General features: G+C 47.1%; 1 protein-coding gene across 2 annotated transcripts; it reads left to right on the top strand.

Annotated features, from left to right (window-relative positions):
- The first annotated feature begins 2,961 nt into the window (after positions 1-2,961).
- On the top strand, positions 2,962-16,088 carry Smpdl3a (sphingomyelin phosphodiesterase acid like 3A). 2 transcript variants are annotated; one of them, XM_004860143.3, is made up of 8 exons: positions 2,962-3,409; positions 7,562-7,775; positions 8,737-8,881; positions 10,298-10,394; positions 12,139-12,308; positions 12,989-13,169; positions 14,424-14,548; positions 15,461-16,088. In XM_004860143.3, exons 1-8 carry the CDS (start codon positions 3,337-3,339, stop codon positions 15,776-15,778), a joined length of 1,323 nt encoding a protein of 440 aa, XP_004860200.1. In that variant the 5' UTR covers positions 2,962-3,336; the 3' UTR covers positions 15,779-16,088. The 2 variants fall into 2 exon arrangements, 1 of the variants encoding a protein (XP_004860200.1); XR_015442571.1 differs by having other exon boundaries at positions 3,256-3,409; positions 12,989-13,479.
- Positions 16,089-18,244: the final 2,156 nt, after the last annotated feature.

Below are 18,244 nucleotides of genomic sequence, written 5' to 3'. Positions count from 1 at the left end.
GACAGGTGTTCATATTTTTATTTTACCGATGAGGAAATGGCACATCCAAGTTCTCATGACTAGTAAAGAATACCGAGAAATGCAACTTTTCTTCTGGTGCAAGATTTTATTTTCTCTGATTATTCCTTAGGAAACAATTCCTTTGTTAGCCTCTGGGGAGAGGGGGAAGGTAAATATTTTTCATGGCAAATACTTCAATAATCATTCAGCGACCTAGTGATTTCAGTCAACTTTTATAGGTTAATGCAAGGTCCAAGTAACTTACAGATACAAAATAGAGGGGAAGTTCCTTTAACTTGCAAATTCACTGTAATGATGCTCTTACCTGACTGCTGGAGGACACACTGATTATCCCTTATCTGAAATGCTTGAAAGCAGAACTGGTTTGGATTTTTCAGTGTTTTGATTTCAGAATATTTGCATACACATAACGAGGTATTCTAGGGATGAGACCCAAGCCTAATACGAAATTCACTTCTATTTCACATACTTCTTTTAGGACAAGCAGTATGGGGACTGAACCCAGGGCCTTAGCACTCAGCTATGTCCCGAGGCCTTTTGCATTTTTTATTTTGAGACAGGGTCTCATGAAGTCACCAAGTTTTCCAGGTTGGGGTGGGACCTGCATCCTCTGCTCAGGCTCTCAGAGAGCTGGGTTTATGGCATGTGCCACTACGCCCAGGTTATTACAGCTTTCCCGTATAGGCTGAAGGCAACTTGCTGCAATCTTTTTAGGTCCATGTTTGCCTGGGCTCTGTCACATGAGGTCAGGTGTGGCATTTTCCACCTGCAGTGTCACTCCAGTGCTCAGAAAGTTTGCACTTCTGAATTCCGGAATTTAGGGTTAGGAATGCTCAACACGTACTTTACTATAATGTAGGGCAGAAAAGGCTGAAGTGCACCTGTAGGCTGTATCATTTGAACACGAAATGATCCCTGCCAAGATCAGGTCACACAGCGGAGGGTGGTGGTCCTGCAGAGTCCACAGATGATCTTAAAGTGCGGAACCCACGGCGAGACTGAGAAGAGAGCCCACCCTCTGCTTCCCAGGAGAGCTGAGCTGTAACTCTGCTCGGTTTTAGCCCATGCTCTAGAGGCTCGGAGCCTGGCTTATCACTAGAGGGATCTCTCCTCAGCCCTGCCCCGAGGCCAAGTCACTCCCTGTTGATAAGAATTTCCGACAGAGTAAAGAACAGACAGGTCTTCCAGACTTGGGTGACCTATCAGGAAGCAATGTCACTGTGGGCTGAAGATCAAGGGTGGAGCGACAGACTGCATGCATACTTCCAGAAAGATGACTCACATTTCTGCTTCCTAAATTTTTAGAGCATAGTTGTCAATCATTTTCCTCCAAGTTCCGTGTCCCTTGGAAGCCTGTCATAATGACTTCTCCTGTTTCTGTACATCACCTCCCCCAGCAGTTAAAGGAAAGGGAAAATAGCTGAGACCAAAGCAATTTGAACAATGGGTCTGGCAAGAGCATTTCTGAAATTCTGAGGCTTGAGAGATACAAACTAGGCTAAAAGCTATTTTGCAAAAGGCAGTCATGGGCCACTGACAATAAGTCCACAGAAGTCTTCTGCCTTCATCTTACATGTTTTCTCTCCCCCAGTATTGTAGACTGCTAAGTTAGGTAGACATACAGGCAGTCAGACAGGGGGAGGCCCTCAAGGGACTCCGTGCAGAGGACGAGAATACATTACATCTGACGGCCAGGCCTCAAGATAATGACCAGGCCCACATACTCCCCAAGGGATACACAGTAAATTGAAGCGTATACTATAATTGGCATCACCTGGTCCCACAGTCTAGGCAGACATCAGTCACCAGGCAGGAGACCAGGACCTCCTGACCCAGCCTTTCCTAAAAAGGTCTGGTTCTTTCCATGTACACCTGCTACTCGACTTGCTTCCCCACAGGATCAATATTAGCTAAATGACTCTACTTGTAACCTTGCTGGTTGGTCATAGTTTTGATCCACGTTGAACTCACCTCGTGATTTTGTGGCCACCCTGTGATTTTGCTCTAGAAAACTCCCTCTGAGAAGTAGGCTCGTTGGCAACCCATTTTTGGGTCCCTTCCTGTCTCTTAGGAGCTCTTTCGCTCAATAAAGTCTTCCCACTCTTAACCTCCATTTTTCCTTAGAATTCCTTCTTGGATTTTGGGGAAAATGAACTGCATGCATCTGACATCTAGCAAGCTGGGAGCTTTATTATTTCCCCTGTATCACAGACCCGCACCTGGGACATGGGAGACCTCCAAACAGGGTGTGCTGTATCCGAGATGCTGGGGACCCCGAGGCCCTGTGCTCCTTGGAGAGCGAGTATGCAGGAGAACTAAAGAAAGCAAAGGGAGTGGAGGGAGGGTTGTGCTCCTACCCACTCATTTTAAGTTTACCTTTTTAGCCTTGGAAACATTTTGTAGGGTTCAAAACGTGCACGACTCCTCTTATGTGATCTTAAGATAACAACTCTGCTCTGAAAGAAATGAGAGTAGTTTATTCTGAGTCAAACGAGCGACCAAGTCGCTTTAGATTGACCATTTCAAACTAAATTGAAATTCAGATTCAAGTTACCCTGAATGCTAAGTTCCACAAAGGTGCACAGCCTTGGAAGGAAGGAAAGCCGGAAATCAGTACAGCTGCCCATTACTCGGGCGGAGCATCGGGTCAGCGGCCACTCTAACCGAGGAAACCGCTGCAGCCCTCAGGGTCGGCGGAGGACGCTCAGCTTCTCTGGATTAGGAGAAAGACAGTCAACTGCGCCCGAGGGGAAAGGGCCTAAGGAGGAGCTGATCTACTTCGCCGAGGGCAAGCCAAGCGGTCGGCGGGACTTTTAATCCACTCCATGCACTTTCTCCAGAGAGCTTCCGCTCGCAGTGCTTGCTTAAGGGAAGAACTATTTTGCAACCAGTTTACTTCTTGTGAGAGCTTTGGAAATTGGAAAAAGCAAAGCAAATGCAGACCCTAGACGGCAGGCAGGAGCTGCGGCAAGGGAGGGAGGCCTGGGCCAGTGCTGCTCCTCCACGCTCGCCGGCGGCCGAGGCAGGACAGGGCGGCCCTCTCCTGGGGTGAGTCACGGCCAAGGTGTTTTCTTCTTCAAAGGAAGCCCACGCCTTCTAAATGTGGGCTGTCGGCACGAGGTCCCGGAGGTCAGCTCGGGAGCCCGCGCTCAGCCCGCTGCTCCCCCGCGAGTCTGGGCCGCGACTGGCGCGTGCTCTGACTCAGCTGCGAAAACACAGCGCTGCCTGAGCGCTCCGCCCGGCGCACGTGACCGCGGCCTCCCCGACTCGGCCGGGCCCGGCTCTGCCCGGCTCTTTCCGTCTCTGCTCGGCTCCATGGCGCAGGCGCGCGCGCTGCTCGGCTACCTGCTGCTGGGGCTCGGCCTGGCGCTGCCCGGCGACCCCGCGGGTGAGTGGGGCGCGCGGGGCGGGGGCGCGCACGGCGTCGGGAGCGCGCGAGCCCCGGACGACCAGTCGCTGGCCCGGCTGCGGCCACGGACGGGGGCGCACGGCTCCTGCACCCTGGTTCCCGGCCCTGTCGGGTCTGTTTCGTCCCTGGGGCGCGGGAGAGCCGGGTCCCGCGGAGGGAGCCGCGATCCCGGGCGCCCCGGCTGCCTCTGCCGCCCGGGCCTGGGCCGCTGCCTGGCTCCCAGGTGGTGGGGACCTGCTGGGGACCCCGCTCCTCCCGCGGAGCAGGGCGGAGCTGCCCGACGTGCGGTTGCAGGCTGCTTGTTCTGTTTTGCAGGATTTCCTGTTCATGGGGCCACCAGCCTCCCTCTGCCTCCAGGGCTGTGTAAAAGGCTCTCTAGGCCTGGCCTCTGCCAGTTTCAGCTGCCAAGTGCAGGTGGCAGAGGGCGACACCGGAGGAGGAGCAGACGTAAACAAACACCCGCCTAGACAGCCCGCTGCGGGTCCACCCACACCTGAGCTAGGGTTCAGTGGGCGCTTTAGGGCTAGGTGTCACATCTCCCTTACGATCTTCCGGTAGCATTTGAACATTTATCTAGATATGTTGAGCTCGCACAGCCGCACGCATCCATTTTTGGAAATCCTTTTAAGGATTTTGTGTTGCGTAAAAGTAATTGGTGGCGTAAAGAACTTTGAAACGGGACCCAGATGAGCGTGTGTCACGCACGTGCTGTGCCCCCAGCCAGGTCTGTGGCCTTAGAAGCAGGCACGTGCATGCACACACACACACACACACACACGCGCGCGCGCGCGCGCAGCATTGTATAGACAGTGTCACGGGGCTGGGAGCTGAGGCCTCCCTAGGTCCACTGTTCATGACGCTCAGGTTAACAGCCGGCCAGAGCGCTGTTGTTTGGTTCTATTTATTTATTTATTTATTTGTTTATTTATTTATTTGTTTATTTATTTTTGGTACGGGGGATCGAACTCAGGACCTTGGGCTTGGGAGGCAGGCCCGGCACCACTGAGCTAAACCTCCGTCTGTTTGGTTCTATTTTAAGATGTCTTCCAGTGAATCTGAATATTTACCCTTTGTCTGACACAAAGGTGTGGCAACAACACGGAGGCTGAGAGGATCGTTCGGGATCAGCTTTCATTGCTGGTGTCTGGGACTTGGACCTTTCTGTGTGTACTGAATCCGTGTTGGCTATAACTTGGAAGAGGTGAAGTTCAGCTTCAAATTCAAGATACCTGACGCCCTCAGCTCTAAGGAGGAAAGGTTTATTGTGGCTCACAGTTTGTAGGTTTCAGTCCATAGTCTGCTGGCTCCAAGGCAGGGTGGCTTTGCAGAGGGGAAACAGCTCTTGGCATGGAAGGCAGGAAGCGGAGGGAGACCAAGGGAGAGGTGGGAGACAGACCCTTCCAGGCCACGCTGGTGACCACCTCCTCCTGCCAGGCTTCACCTCCCAACATCATGTTTAGCTGTCAGCTCATCAGTGGACAAATCCACTCTCACCTGGTAGTGTATTATACTCCCGTGATCCAGTCCCCTCCCCAAAGCCCCATCTATGAGCATATGGGGCTTTGGTGGGACATCTAGATAGAAACCGTAACACGGGATAATAACAGTGACACTAATGTAGAGCTTACTAGGTGCCTTCCCCCTCCTAGGGCTTCCTTTACTCTTGCCAAGTCTTTTATCCCCTGCAATGGGCAGTGTTACTATCCCCGAGCTGTGGACGAAGGAGGCCAGCATCTCCCTGCTAGATTAGAGGTGGGGAGCGCCCACTGGAAGTCAGGCAGTCTTAGTTCCAACCACCTCATTCTGCTTTAGCCCCTGCCTACTGCACCTTTACATTCTACAAATTTTACAGTCACGTGTTCACATAAAAATGACATGCACTGTGCAGCATATTTATGCCTGAGGAAAGGCAGCTTCTGCAATGATTCTGAGCTATTTGTCATCTCTACTTTGTGTGCTGGATTCTAAGCTGGAAATAAAAGTTAGGGTATTTTCTGAATTGTGGCATAAAATAAGTTACTCTTGGCAGATGTATTCCAGTGGTGTCTAAGAACCGAGTAATTGACTATCGTGACTTTTTTATGTCTACTCCCACCTGGATCTTTCATCTGCCACTGCTTGGGTGTGAACTTGTCTTATAAAATTATAATAGCATTGGCAAAGAACAGCCAAAGAGTTAACTCGTTTTTCCACCTTAGCAAATGGACTGTTTTCACTTTATTTTTCCAGCTGTGGGTTTTATTAAGTTTTGTCATCTTTGGATAGATAGAAGTTTGCATTGTACTCGTTCCTTCTGGCACAGTACATGCTGTGTGATTTCAGACATAAAGTTAAAAAACCTGTGCATGTGTGTATTTTAAGAGTCTATTTTGAAAGTCACTTAAAATCAAAGTTAAGGGGCTGGGATTTAGCTCAGTGGTTCTGCTGCCTACCTCAAAAGCGTAAGGTCCTGAGTTTGATCCCTGGTACAAAAAAAAACAAACAAACTCAGTTAAAGGCACTGAGAAAAAATGTACAGAATATGCTCCTTAAATACATAAAGTGATTAACTCAAAGGAAATACGTTCTCTTGTAACTCTGGAAATTAGATGTTTCCTAAAGGTTCTTATACTTCTGAAAAGGGGGGAAAATTATAGTGATTAAATCTGCCTTTTAATTATGTAAACCTACAAGAAAGAGTGAAAATATTTCAGTTAAAACAAGTTAAAAATTATATATAAGAAGGCATCAAAATCATTGAATTGACATGGAAATTATACATAAGGAAACTCGGTGGGGGCACAGGAGCTGAATCATCGTGCACTCTGGCAGCTTTCTGAACTGATCCAGCTTTAGTTTGTCAACTTTGCAATCAGAACCATGCTTCCAATTTCATAGAGTACTTCTGAGAATGAAATGGTGTATTGTATTTAAGCTGCTTGCCGCAGTGCCTGGCACATAATAAATACTTAATAGACAAAGGTATGACTACGACTATTTGTGTTAGTATTTCCTTCAACATGGAAAGCTTTCCTCCAATGATTAATAACCAGGGATGCTATCAAATGGGTTTGGCTTCTCCCTGAAAAGCCATTGCAGACGTCTTTAATAACTGCTTCCTGTAATGTTATTAATGCCTTGTGCCGGGATATGTTAGAAGGTATATATCTATTAACTATCTTTAAAAACCTCTGGGAATTCCTATTTTTGGCATATCGGTATTGTTAAAGATTTATGTTCTTTCTGAGGGGTAAGGATATATAAAAAGTAAACTGAGATACTCATTTGTTGGTTCTACAGACTTCCATTTTTGTAGTCTTGACAAACAGCATTGTATTTTCATATCATTTTTCCATAAGAAGAATGTAAATAGTTTCCCAGGCCTTCAGTTCTGATGGAGACATGCTATTAAGACACAATGTCACATCGCTGGCCTCTCAGAAGGATGTGCCTGTATACACCAATAAACAAACTCATCTTTGTTGTATGGCCCGTGTTTGGTAGTCATGCTAATACTGAACTCCTCCATTCCGACCCACCCAAGTCCTGTATTCTTCCTATTGTTCTTTGCATTTTCATCTTTCACAAGGAGGATTGTTTAACTCCATGGTGCAAGAACATGTAAATTACTAAGGCTTTCTTCCATCACGGAGAGGAACAACTGGTTCTGGTCTTACTATAAATATCTCTATGGGAATTCCAAAAGAGAATTAGATTTATCTACATTTTTTTGTGATCCACAGGAAAATTTTGTTTTTTAAATTTTTTTGTTAGTAGATGTTTTCACTACATAATAATCACATTCGTGATGGGGAGTTGGAACATGGACATGATGCATCTTAAGTCTTTTTTCATCCCCTTAGCCTCTCTTTCCTCCTCCCTCCCTCGCTTTGGTCCCCTGCCCATTTGCAAAAGATCTCTCTCCCTGTTTCCTATTACCTATCTTTTATTTTGCTCTTTTTAAAATTTATACTTTGGGTTTCTCATGTAAGAGAGACCATGTGGTATATAAGCTTGTGTGCCTGATTTATTTCGTGTAACATTATGGTGTCCAGCTGCATCCATTTTCCTACAAAGGACTCACATGTGACCTTCTTTATGCAAAGCAGTACTCTGTTGTGCATAAACACCACGTGGTCTTCTTTACCACAGGACGCTTTTGGCACGTGACTGACCTACACTTGGACCCTACTTACCACATCACAGATGACCACACCAAGGTGTGCAATTCGTCCAAAGGCGCCAATGCCTCCAACCCGGGCCCCTTCGGGGATGTTCTGTGTGATGCTCCGTATCGACTCATTTTGTCAGCTTTTGACTTTATTAAGAATTCAGGGCAAGAAGCGTCTTTCATGATCTGGACGGGGTGAGTCACTCTGCAGACACTTGGATTATCTAGCATTTAGCCACAGTGGACTGAGCTTCCACAGAGCGCTGCGTTCTATGAGAGGAGTAATTGTGTTTGAAGAATTAGCTGGTTAAAAACTATTAGGACAGTTTTCAAGGTCCTGGTGGTTTGTTTGTTTTTTTGTAATGCAGATTTTAGAAATTTGTCTTGTTAATTCTGAGCCGATTCTATTGATAGCACCCTTGCATCGATGTCTTGAGGTATTGATTAATGTCACAGTTGATCTTGATTAAGGGATCGGGCACAAAAGAAGACAGTGGGGTTGGCCTGGGATGACAGTTTTGTAAACTGTCTTTTTCTGGTGGCGTAATTAACTAGTCCCACCCATCACACTAGAGGGGCAAGGCTTATGTTTTTGGACCTGGGGTAATGACCCTGGTTCATTCTTGTAGAGTGTGTACTTCATGCTGTGTATTCTTTTAGTTAATTTATACCTTGCAACTTAATCGTTTTACAGCAAGCGTTACCATTGCTGCTGCTCTCATTTTACAGAAAGCACTGAGCATCTAAATAACGCATCCAAGTGTACACAGCGAGGAATAGCTAGACTGACTTTAGAATCCAGGCCTTTGACTCTGGGATCTGTGCTTTACTAATACAGTAAATTTTTGTTGCATATAAATCTTTAGTGAGGCAATGAAATAGACTGGGATTCCCAGTTCGTTTTTTGTATTGCATTTTTTTGAGACAGGGTCTCATTATGTTAACCTAGGCTGTTCTCAAACTCCTGGGCTCAAATGAGTCTCCTGCCTCAGCCTCCTGAGCAGCTGAGACCACAGGCACAAGCCAGCATGGCCAGCTCTAACCTCAGTCTGCTATTTTCAAGCACAAGTGTACAGTGATAGGTGTGTCAGGGTCTCTGTCTAGAGGCTCTCTATAAAAATTGATTCTGTTCTTGACAACCCTGCCTCCTTTTCAGCGATAGCCCACCTCACGTTCCGGTTCCCGAACTGTCCACAGACGCTGTCGTAAAGGTGATTGCTAACATGACAGTGACCATCCAGAGCTTCTTTCCGAATCTCCAGGTGTTCCCTACACTGGGCAATCATGACTACTGGCCACAGGTAGGTTTGAGGTCACCTTCCAGAAGTACTTGGAGGATTATTCCCGGACTAGTGTCACGTTATGACAGTAATGAAGCCGGCGGTGGCATGCAGTCTCGTGTAGGCAGAGCATACTGTTAACGGTAACCATTGAGTAAAGAAAGATAGATGCCTTGGGGACTTTCGAAGGATATTTTAAATAATTAATAAAAAGTCACATCGGTGAGTTTTCAGAAGCAAATTATCCATTTGTTGTGGTTAATTCCTGTTTTCCTTTATAGTCCTGTTTCGCCTTTCTTTTGAATACTTTCTTGCTCATTGCATTTCCTTGACAGGGTTGGCAAGGACTATCAATGTTGACAGATGTTTACATTTTCCAGAATGGCACACAAAGAGCTGTGTACTCTGATAAAAGCTAAATGATAATTAAAAACACAAAATGTAACAAACTACAATAGGAGTCAAAGAGGGAAGTGAATGTTCACATCCAGCTTACCTAATTAAAATGTTACTCAAGGCAGAAACTGTTCAGAACGCCTGATGTGGTCCTGGCTCCTGGCCATCAGGTAGCTCTTTGTTAAGCTACCTGTGCATAACAGCTGGGCTCCAGTTGTGGTGACAGTGTCCTGTTTCCACAGTGTAGAATCTCAGATTTGTATAGATTCAAGAGGTCCCAGAGAACGCTATTTAGTCCAAGGCCTGGCAAACTGTGACTTGATTCAAATTTGGCCCATGGCCTGTGCTTGTAAGTGAAGTTTCGTGGAACACACCCCGTTTTCGTTCTGTGGGTGCTTTTGTGCTACACTGGCAGAGTAGAACAGTTGTCATAAAGACCCGTGGTTCGTAAGCCTGAGGGATGTAGCACCCTTCTCTGTAAACGAGTTTGCTACCCCCAGACTGGACCAACCCTCCATTCATAAATGAGAAAACGGAGGCCCAGAAATGCTGAGTCGTGTGCACGGCTTGCAGACACTTAGTGGGAGAGCCCACATGCGGGCCCTTTTCATTCCAGCCCTGTGCTCAGATGCATCCCTTCACACATCCACCCCGCCCCTGGCGACAGGGCGCATGAGCCTTCTCTCTGTAGGCGTTTGCCTTCAGCCTGTTTGTGCTGGGCGCCCCCTGCTTGATGCCTTCCTCATCAGCTGGATGAAACCATCGTCTGAGACCCGAACTAGATTCTCTCCTCACTCTCCACCCCAGGCCGGTGTCCCTGCCCTCTGCCCACAGGACCTCCGCGGGAGCACTGGCCCAGCGTCCTGTGACGTTTGATTATGTTTTGTCCCCCTTCCCCCAACTAAGTTCAAAATCCCTTGAAGCCTGAGTAGCCGTGCTTTACCTACAGATGTTTAGCAGAATAGTCGATGTCACGTCATGCTGACGTTAACTAATCCACGTATCTGAGTCTCAGTGGCGGGTTCTGTTGTTTGTGGCCAGGATCAGCTGCCCATAGCCACCAGTCAGGTGTACGACGCCGTGGCCGACCTCTGGAAAGCGTGGCTGGATGAAGAGGCCCTGAGTACCCTCAGGAAAGGTAAGAGGAAGGCTGGCTTGGGTCTCCTCTCTCGCTCATGCTGTTTGAGCTGAAGACTTCAAGGTCTGCTTGGGCCGGCTTTGCCAGGCACCTCAGCACCCGATTTCCCCAGAGGACAGTGAGTAGTGACATGGCCTCAGGACCCGTGTGGGGCACCTGCTTGTATTGTAGTGGGCCCTTTCCTTCCTGTTTCACTCTGTCAGGATGCTCCTCACCAAGCAAACACTGACGTCAAACTTGAATGTGAATGGAAGTATGTGTTGTGAGTTGGAAAACAGATGGCATGCACACTAACCTGTAACCAAGCCAGCACTATTTTAGGAAGCAGCTGGCAAAGTAAGACTGATGAAGCTTTGCACACAGACCTGGGGAGGCTTGAAAAGCACTGCAGAGTTGTTGCCTTTTCTGGTACTGTCTAAAGCCCCCCTGTCCAGTGCCTCTGGCCCATTGATATGAAGCCCTCAGCTGGTGTGAGCTTCTCTGGGAGAAAAGATCTGGTCAATGAGGTTTAGTGCTTTTAAAGTTTGGAGATAATTCAGTTAATGGCTAGACTTTTCCCCAGTCAAAATTTTTCCTTCACTCTTTTCCTTAAACCCTGGGCTTCTGCCACCATATTGTCCTTGTTTTTGCTAACACTGAGCAGATCAGAATACATATGAATTTGAGATTTGCTACCTTAGAATCAGGCCATAATTCTGATTCATCTGGGGACCTGTATCTGGCCCTACCTACCCGAGCCAGAAATGTACATGGAGAGTTTGTGGACATCAAAGGAGGAGCCGCAGAATGCAGTAGGACTCCAAAGGAGTCACAGTGGATTTTAAGGAGGCCCCGCTCACTGCAGAGAGACAGGCAGCACTGACCAGGGAGTCAAATGAGTTTCCCAAGGATGTCCATCCAGCGAGGTTGCCCACTTTCCGGTGAGCCCTTGAGGATGGAATGAATGCTGAAAATGTAAAGGTCTTTCTATTAAGTCTTAAAAGCAAAAGAGTGTTGAGCAGAGATGCCACACATGCAGGGTTCCAGCTCTGCCCTCCCAGAGTCCCTGGGGAGAACTGTGGTCATCTTCTATGCCGGGATGTAAGGGCCAGCTTTGCAGAAGTAGGCCTCCCACCACCAGAGCAAAAACTCCAAGTGTAATGACAACAGCAAAGAAGCAGCGACCTGTAGTGACGGAAAGCCAAGGCAAGGTGTGGCTGGCGAGCCATCCGTCCGGGCCTAGAGCAGGCCCAGGCTGTCAAGGCCAGATCTGAGAGTCCCCTGGCAGTGGACTCCTGGGTGCCTGACACAGTGGGGCTAGAGGAGTTCATGGGGCCAGGCTTTTCAGCCTGTTCCGAGCAGACTGCAGCTCTGGTTGATCTGACGTTTGTTCCTCAGTGTCTCTAGTGAGATCAGTGTGTGTGCCCTACTTTAGGCTCTGTCTTATCAACTCTCCAATCATAAAAAAGTAGGGGTTGACGTGTGAATCCTTGTTTTAACATCAACTTCAGTCACATTGCTCACTGCCTGAACATTTCATTATCTTTTCCTCTGAATATTGGATACGACTGTCATTATCTCAGTGTGCACACCATTGGAGTTGGCACATTTTAATAAATGTTTGTTAAATCTTATACTTACCTAAACTCTGAGAAATAAGTTGAATTTTCCTGACTACATTGTAAACCTTAAGAATTTGCTTTGACAGTGTCTGAATATATGTGTGTATGTGCTTCTAAAATGTGCTTTAAAATTGCTTTTTTAGCTGGCTTTTATTCACAGAAAGTCCCGGGTAACCCAAACCTGAGGATCGTCAGTCTGAACACGAACTTGTACTATGGCCCCAACGCTGTGACCTTGAACCAGACGGACCCCGCACACCAGTTTGAATGGCTGGAAAATACCCTGACTAGCTCTCAGCAAAACAAAGAGAAGGTAGATCCCATAGACCAACACCATTTGTTTATTTATTGAACTTGGGATAGAATCCGGTATTAAGAAAAGAAAAACAATAAAATTCGAAAATGTAAAAAAATTGTGACCAAGACCTCAGTTACAGTGACCAAGACTCAGTTTATATCAACAGAAGTGTAGTATAAATGATATGAGAGCTAATATAGTGACTTTAACAGCTTCTTAATTTTCATCTCTTCTTTCATCATAAATGGAAGAGATGCTATATTTGTTTTTTAAAATTTTAATACATTTTCAATGGATGCAGTTTGAGATTATAAGGTTAAGTAAAATAAATCAGACACACAAGCTTAAATATCACATAGCTTCTCTTGTATGAGAAACCCAAAGTATAAATAATTTAAAACAAAGCACCAAGGTTGACAACAGGAAACAGGGAGATCTTTTGCAAGTGGAAAGGTTTGTAGAGACCGAGGGAGGGGGAAGGAAGGGAAGAGAAGGGGAATAAAAAGAATGAAGATGTGCCACACGTACCTGCTTCTTAAGATGAATGCAAATATTATGTATGTACTAATCAAAACCAAACCAAAGAGAAAGAGAGTTAATACATTTTCAGCCCCTGGGCATCCGTAAGTCACTCAGCTGTGACAGGCGTGAGTGGGGAGGGGCCTCACCATCCCCCCCCCCCCGCCCCGCCCCAGGTGTTCCTCATTGCGCATGTGCCCGTGGGCTACCTGCCCCAGTCCACGGGCATCACTGCGGTGCGGCAGTACTACAACGAGCGGCTGGTGGCGCTGCTCCGGAGGTACAGCGCTGTCGTCGCCGGGCAGTTCTACGGCCACATGCACAGGGACAGCCTCATGGTGCTTTCCGACGGAGAAGGTAGGGCAACGGGCGCTTTGCATCTCCTGGTCCGAGGGCTGGAGCAGGCTGTGCCGGCCCAGGGGTCCCGGGCGCGGGAAGTTCAAGGTTTCTCAGCAGACTTGCAGCTCCAGCCTTTTCGGAGTCGCCTTACACTGCTGAGGGACCAGTGTCCTCTCAAGACGCGGCTTGTCACTGGCTCCTGCAGCAGGCTTCTGCACGGGGCCATCCTGCCTGTTGTCCACACTGAAGACTGAAGCCTTCCATTCTCTGCGGTTCTTTAGACACCTGGAGACTTGATGCTGTTTGTGACTTACCTGCTGGATTTGAGGTTCTTTTCATTGGACTTCTCGTAGCTCTCCGATCTAACAAACAACACACCTTACATGATCCCTCGGCTACGCTAAGCCTTCCTCAGAGGTGCTCGCTTGCAGCGACAGAAAAGAAATAGAAGTTCTGGCAAGGAATGGAGAGTTCACAAAATAATAATTCTGATTTTATAGTGAATAGGAAGAAAATAACTGTCCATTTTCTTAAGTAACTGGGGAACCTTTTTGAAATATTTACCTCTCATCTAGAATGAATTGGCTTGGCAAAAATGACTACTTTTTAGCATTTGATAATTTTTTAACACAGAAAAATATACTTTTCAATAGATCTTTATATTATATAGTGACACATTAACCAAATTCTTATTATGTACTTTTTGGAATATTGTTTTTGGTAGATGTACAGAACAAACTGGGTTTTTATTTGTGTGTGTGTACTTGTGATAAACTTGGACTTTTTTAATTATGAAAAATTTCAAATATATATATATATATATGCAGAAAGAATGATACAACAAACCCATATGCACTCATTATTCATATTCATTATCTGTCAGTATCAAGATTTCGCCACACTGCTTTACCTGTCATCCACATGTGACATTTATGTCATATATGTACATCTGAAGCACTTATAAAAGTGAATCTCAGACATCAGATCCAGCTCAGCTCTGCATACTTCTGTTTTCATTGTGAAAATATGTGAATGACTCATATAACTATAACATTTCCTTAACTAGTGAAGCCAGCAGTAATTCTGTGGTGTTGATATTAGAAATTCTCCTAGGCCGTCAGATGCATCCCTGTCATTGCTCCAAGTCAGGCTCCACCGATGATCACACATCATTTGCTTGTTATGTCTGTGAACCTCTTCGTCTGGAAGCTGCTCATGTTTTTAATATAACTAAACTCAGTTAAAATATATATCTGCATATGTGTTTTCCAGGACGGCCAGTGAGTTCTCTGTTTGTGTCTCCTGCTGTTACACCAGTGAGGAATGTTTTAGAAAAGGAAACCAACAATCCGGGTGTCCGCCTCTTCCAGTACAACCCTGGAGATTACACGTTATTGGTAAGTGGGCACCACTGTGGGCTTGGCTCCATAGCCGCACACCTGGAGGGCTCTGTGGGATCAGTGGAGGTTTCTCAGCCTGGCCTCAGAGCTGCACTCTGCAGAGACCTCAGGACAGTGCCTTTCTTTCTGTCCTGGAATGTCTGTCCATGCTTGGCCAGGGTGGGCTGGTGAGGTTGACTCTTGGGAGGCTTTTCTGACCCTCTGAGGACCTCCCTCTGATTTAGATGAAGGCTTCCTTGGTGGCACCTCAGGGTGAACTACATGAGCACTGAACAACTTCTCCAAAGAATAACCCTCCGCTGGAGCCCCACTGTGTTGGGCTGTATTACCCAGCACCACTGTTTCCCATGGTATCCCTTCCCAAACTGCAAATCAAACTGGAACTGAATTCAGTGAGCTGCTGTCAGAATAATTTCAACAGATCCATGTAATGCATTTAGAAAAATGCTTGACCCATACTAAGTGCTTAGTAGATGTTTGAAAAAAATTTTTAAAGAAAAAAATTGAATTGGACACTTACCTTGGAGACGAAAGTTCTCTGAAGCTTATTCATGGCTCTATGCTTTAGAAAAATTCAGCATCAAAGGACTGACCGCTTAGATTATAAGAACTTCAGGTTGGACAACTGCTCTTTCCTACAAATGCAATTTGAAAAGAGTTTGCCTCAATTAAAGCAATTATTGATTTAATTGCATTTTCCAAAATAAATTTAATTGAGAGATGGCTGTTTTTCCCTGTGATGATAGAAGAAGTGATATTGTGACTGAATCTCTTTTTCTCTAAAACCAATTTTAATGCTAATGGTTTTAAATTCAACATACCGTATAAAGGTTAAGAAGCACTCTCCACCTTGCATCATGATTTCTGTGCCAAAAAATGACCCAGAGCTGTGACTATTGTTAACTGCAGGACATGTTGCAGTATTACTTGAACCTGACAGAAGCAAACCTGAAGGGCGAATCCAACTGGAAGCTGGAGTACAGCCTGACTCAGACCTACGGCGTTGGAGATCTGCGGCCGCAGAGTTTATATGGACTGGCGAAGCAGTTTGCAACCCCGGACAGCAAGCAGTTCGTCAAATACTACAATTATTTCTTTGTGAGTTATGACAGCAGTGTAGTTTGTGATGAGAAGTGTAAGGCCCTGCAGATCTGTGCCATTATGAATCTTGATCGGGCTTCCTACTCAGGCTGCCTCCAGCAGCACCTTGGAGAGCGCAGGCCCTAGAGCCAGACTGTGTTGGGGCACACGCAGCGCTGGTGTTCCCAAGGCCAGTTTGTGGATCGTAGTTAAAATCTTTGTGAGTTACTGAGCGAGCAAACAGAATGACTGTCTTTGCTTTGTTTTCTAATCATGCCCATGTATAGATATCTGTAACATTCTACATTTTTATTACATCAAATATATCTAGACAGCCCATTCACAGAATTATGTTTGGATGTACATAGCCTACCTTCCCTTTTATTTGATTGTATCTAACTTATACTTTTGTTGGATTGTTACTCATACAATAAACCAAAAGACTTCTTCTCTCTAAGCATGACAGAGTATTTTTGATGTGATAATTTTCAGGCCTTTAATTCACGCTTGTTAAAATCTCAGAGTAAATGGGTTCAGACTGTCGCCAGCTCAGGTGTACAGTGAGGTCAGTAGGGTTTCCATGCATGGACTCCTCTTGGGCAACACTGAGGCTCATTAGGGCCAGTTCTGTATCTACAGAGCATCCCGGGGAGCCCTGCCAGGCCTTGTCATCTGTGAGGGGCAGCACTGCTAACTCTGAAGGGTGAGAACATCAAAAGTTGTACATAGTGCAACCCCAGCCCCATGCTCTGGACTTTTGCTGAAATTGTGGGCTGATAGGTCCATTGTAGGTTAAAGATCGTGACATCTCCCTGAGTGGCTTTCGAAGGCAATGGGCTTTATGCCAGTGGCAGAAAGCTGAAACTTCACTAGCTGAGAGGAGGGAAATGTGACCATTTCTGGGTCAGTTCCCCTCTCTCCCTCCCTCTTTCTCTCTTTCTGTCTCTCTGTCTTTCTTTCTTGCATGTTTGTGACACTTTATTCATATTTATGTCCTCCCTGCCTAACAGGGTGTCAATAAGTAGGTAAGCGATTCCCTTAACTGCCACGATGAAGTGATACTGGGTGACTGAAACAAGAGGAGGTTATTTACTCACAGTTCTGGAGGCTGGAAGTCCCAAGGCCAAGGTGCTGCCGGGTTGGCTTTTTGGTGGGGCGTCTCTTCCTTGCCTTCTCTTGTGCCCTTTGCTCGGGGGTCCTCACGTGGCATTGGGGGCAGGGAGGGGAGTGACAGAGAGGGAGAGAGGGAGTCAGGTGTGAGCGAGCTCCGGTCTCTCTCTGCTTGGAAGGATATTATTCCCGTGGCATTAGGCCCACCCTTCTTGCCTCACTGGATCTTGACTTCCTCCCCAGTGACTGTTCCAACACAGGCACGTTAGCGGTCAGGGCGTGGACGCAGGAGCTTGGATGTGCTGAGGCCCTTTCTCACTGAGTAGCAGAGGTCCTGGCTTCAGACGGAAGCTTGTGGCAGGGCAGCAGCACACCCTGACGGGTCGTGGCCCACAGCCGGCCCCTCTAGCTGGCCCGTGCACCCACATTTCAGTCTGCAGAGGTGATTCTGGCCTGCTGGGCTCAGGAGAGGGAACCGAGACAAAGGTGGGCCTGTGGGGAAATAGTAAACGATGGCCGTCCACCCTCGTGCTCAGGAAGCGAGGCGGCTTGCTGACTGGCCAGTCCCCCACCGTGACAGGAAGGCCCTGCGAGTCGAGCCTCCAGGCAGAGAAGTCTGAGGCTGCTGCAGCTTCTCTTCTCCTTTCAGTTGCAGCCAAGCTACCAGACCTCTGGGGAGCAAGTGACGATGTGAAGTAGGCACCCCGTTTCTGGACACAGTGATCACGAAAAGTTCCGAACCTCGTGTTTCCTTTCATTAATGCTCAAAGGGAGCCAAGTGCACTTGATGGAAGAACAAAGTGGAGCTGAAATGAGAGAACACAAACCTCACACTCTTCAGCGTGGCTCTGGGGAGCACGAGCTTATGTACAAATAACACTGCACCGTGTGGCTCTGAGCAGCAGCCGCTCCATGGGTACCGACTGAGTTGGTCTGATGTTCCAGGCACTGTCCTCAGTGCCAGGGTGCCCTCGAGCAGTGGGCACAGAAAGGAGGTTCCTGGGCTGGTGGAGTTTGAGCATCAGTGTGAGGTGTGTGTGCATGTGTGTAAGGTAACACTGATTGCCTTTAGCCACAACACATGCAGTCAAGTCTGATGTATTAAGCTCTTGTGTCTTCCAGAGCCACCTTCCTCTCAGATTCCACTCCATTCCAAGGGAACCCGCAAGGCCCCGATTGTCAGGGCACGAAACAGGCGCCAGAAATACTGACAGCTCAACTACAAAGGGTCCGCTTAGGAAATCCGTGGGAGGACAATCAAAGGTCACAAAGTGACTGCTTTGTGGGAAAGCATGTAATTTTATGGACACGGAGCTGGTTATCCACATAAAGGAAGAAAGCCCCTATTCTGAGTCTCAGGAGATTTTATTGTATAATGAGGCACCTGTCTGATAGTTCAAAACCCTTTTCATGAGTGAGCCTGGGCCCTCGATTCTCTGATCTCGAGGCCACAGAGGGTGGCGCTGGGCACGATGCCACTATGCAACGGGGGGCATTTCATGT

This window comes from Heterocephalus glaber, unplaced genomic scaffold (genome assembly GCF_053883595.1).
Source record: "Heterocephalus glaber isolate CG9 unplaced genomic scaffold, H.glaber_assembly_v1.0 deba00001550, whole genome shotgun sequence".
Taxonomy (NCBI): Eukaryota; Metazoa; Chordata; class Mammalia; order Rodentia; family Bathyergidae; genus Heterocephalus; species Heterocephalus glaber.
The sequence above is the reverse complement of the archived record's forward strand: the minus strand, read 5'-3'. Positions and strand labels throughout refer to the sequence as shown.

Excerpts from the sequence above, each read along its gene's own strand:
- Smpdl3a (XM_004860143.3), top strand. The coding sequence starts at position 3,337 with ATGGCGCAGGCGCGCGCGCTGCTCGGCTACCTGCTGCTGGGGCTCGGC. Across the intron at positions 8,882-10,297 it reads ATCATGACTACTGGCCACAG|GATCAGCTGCCCATAGCCAC; the intron begins GTAGGTTTGAGG and ends GTTTGTGGCCAG. Across the intron at positions 14,549-15,460 it reads CTGGAGATTACACGTTATTG|GACATGTTGCAGTATTACTT; the intron begins GTAAGTGGGCAC and ends TGTTAACTGCAG.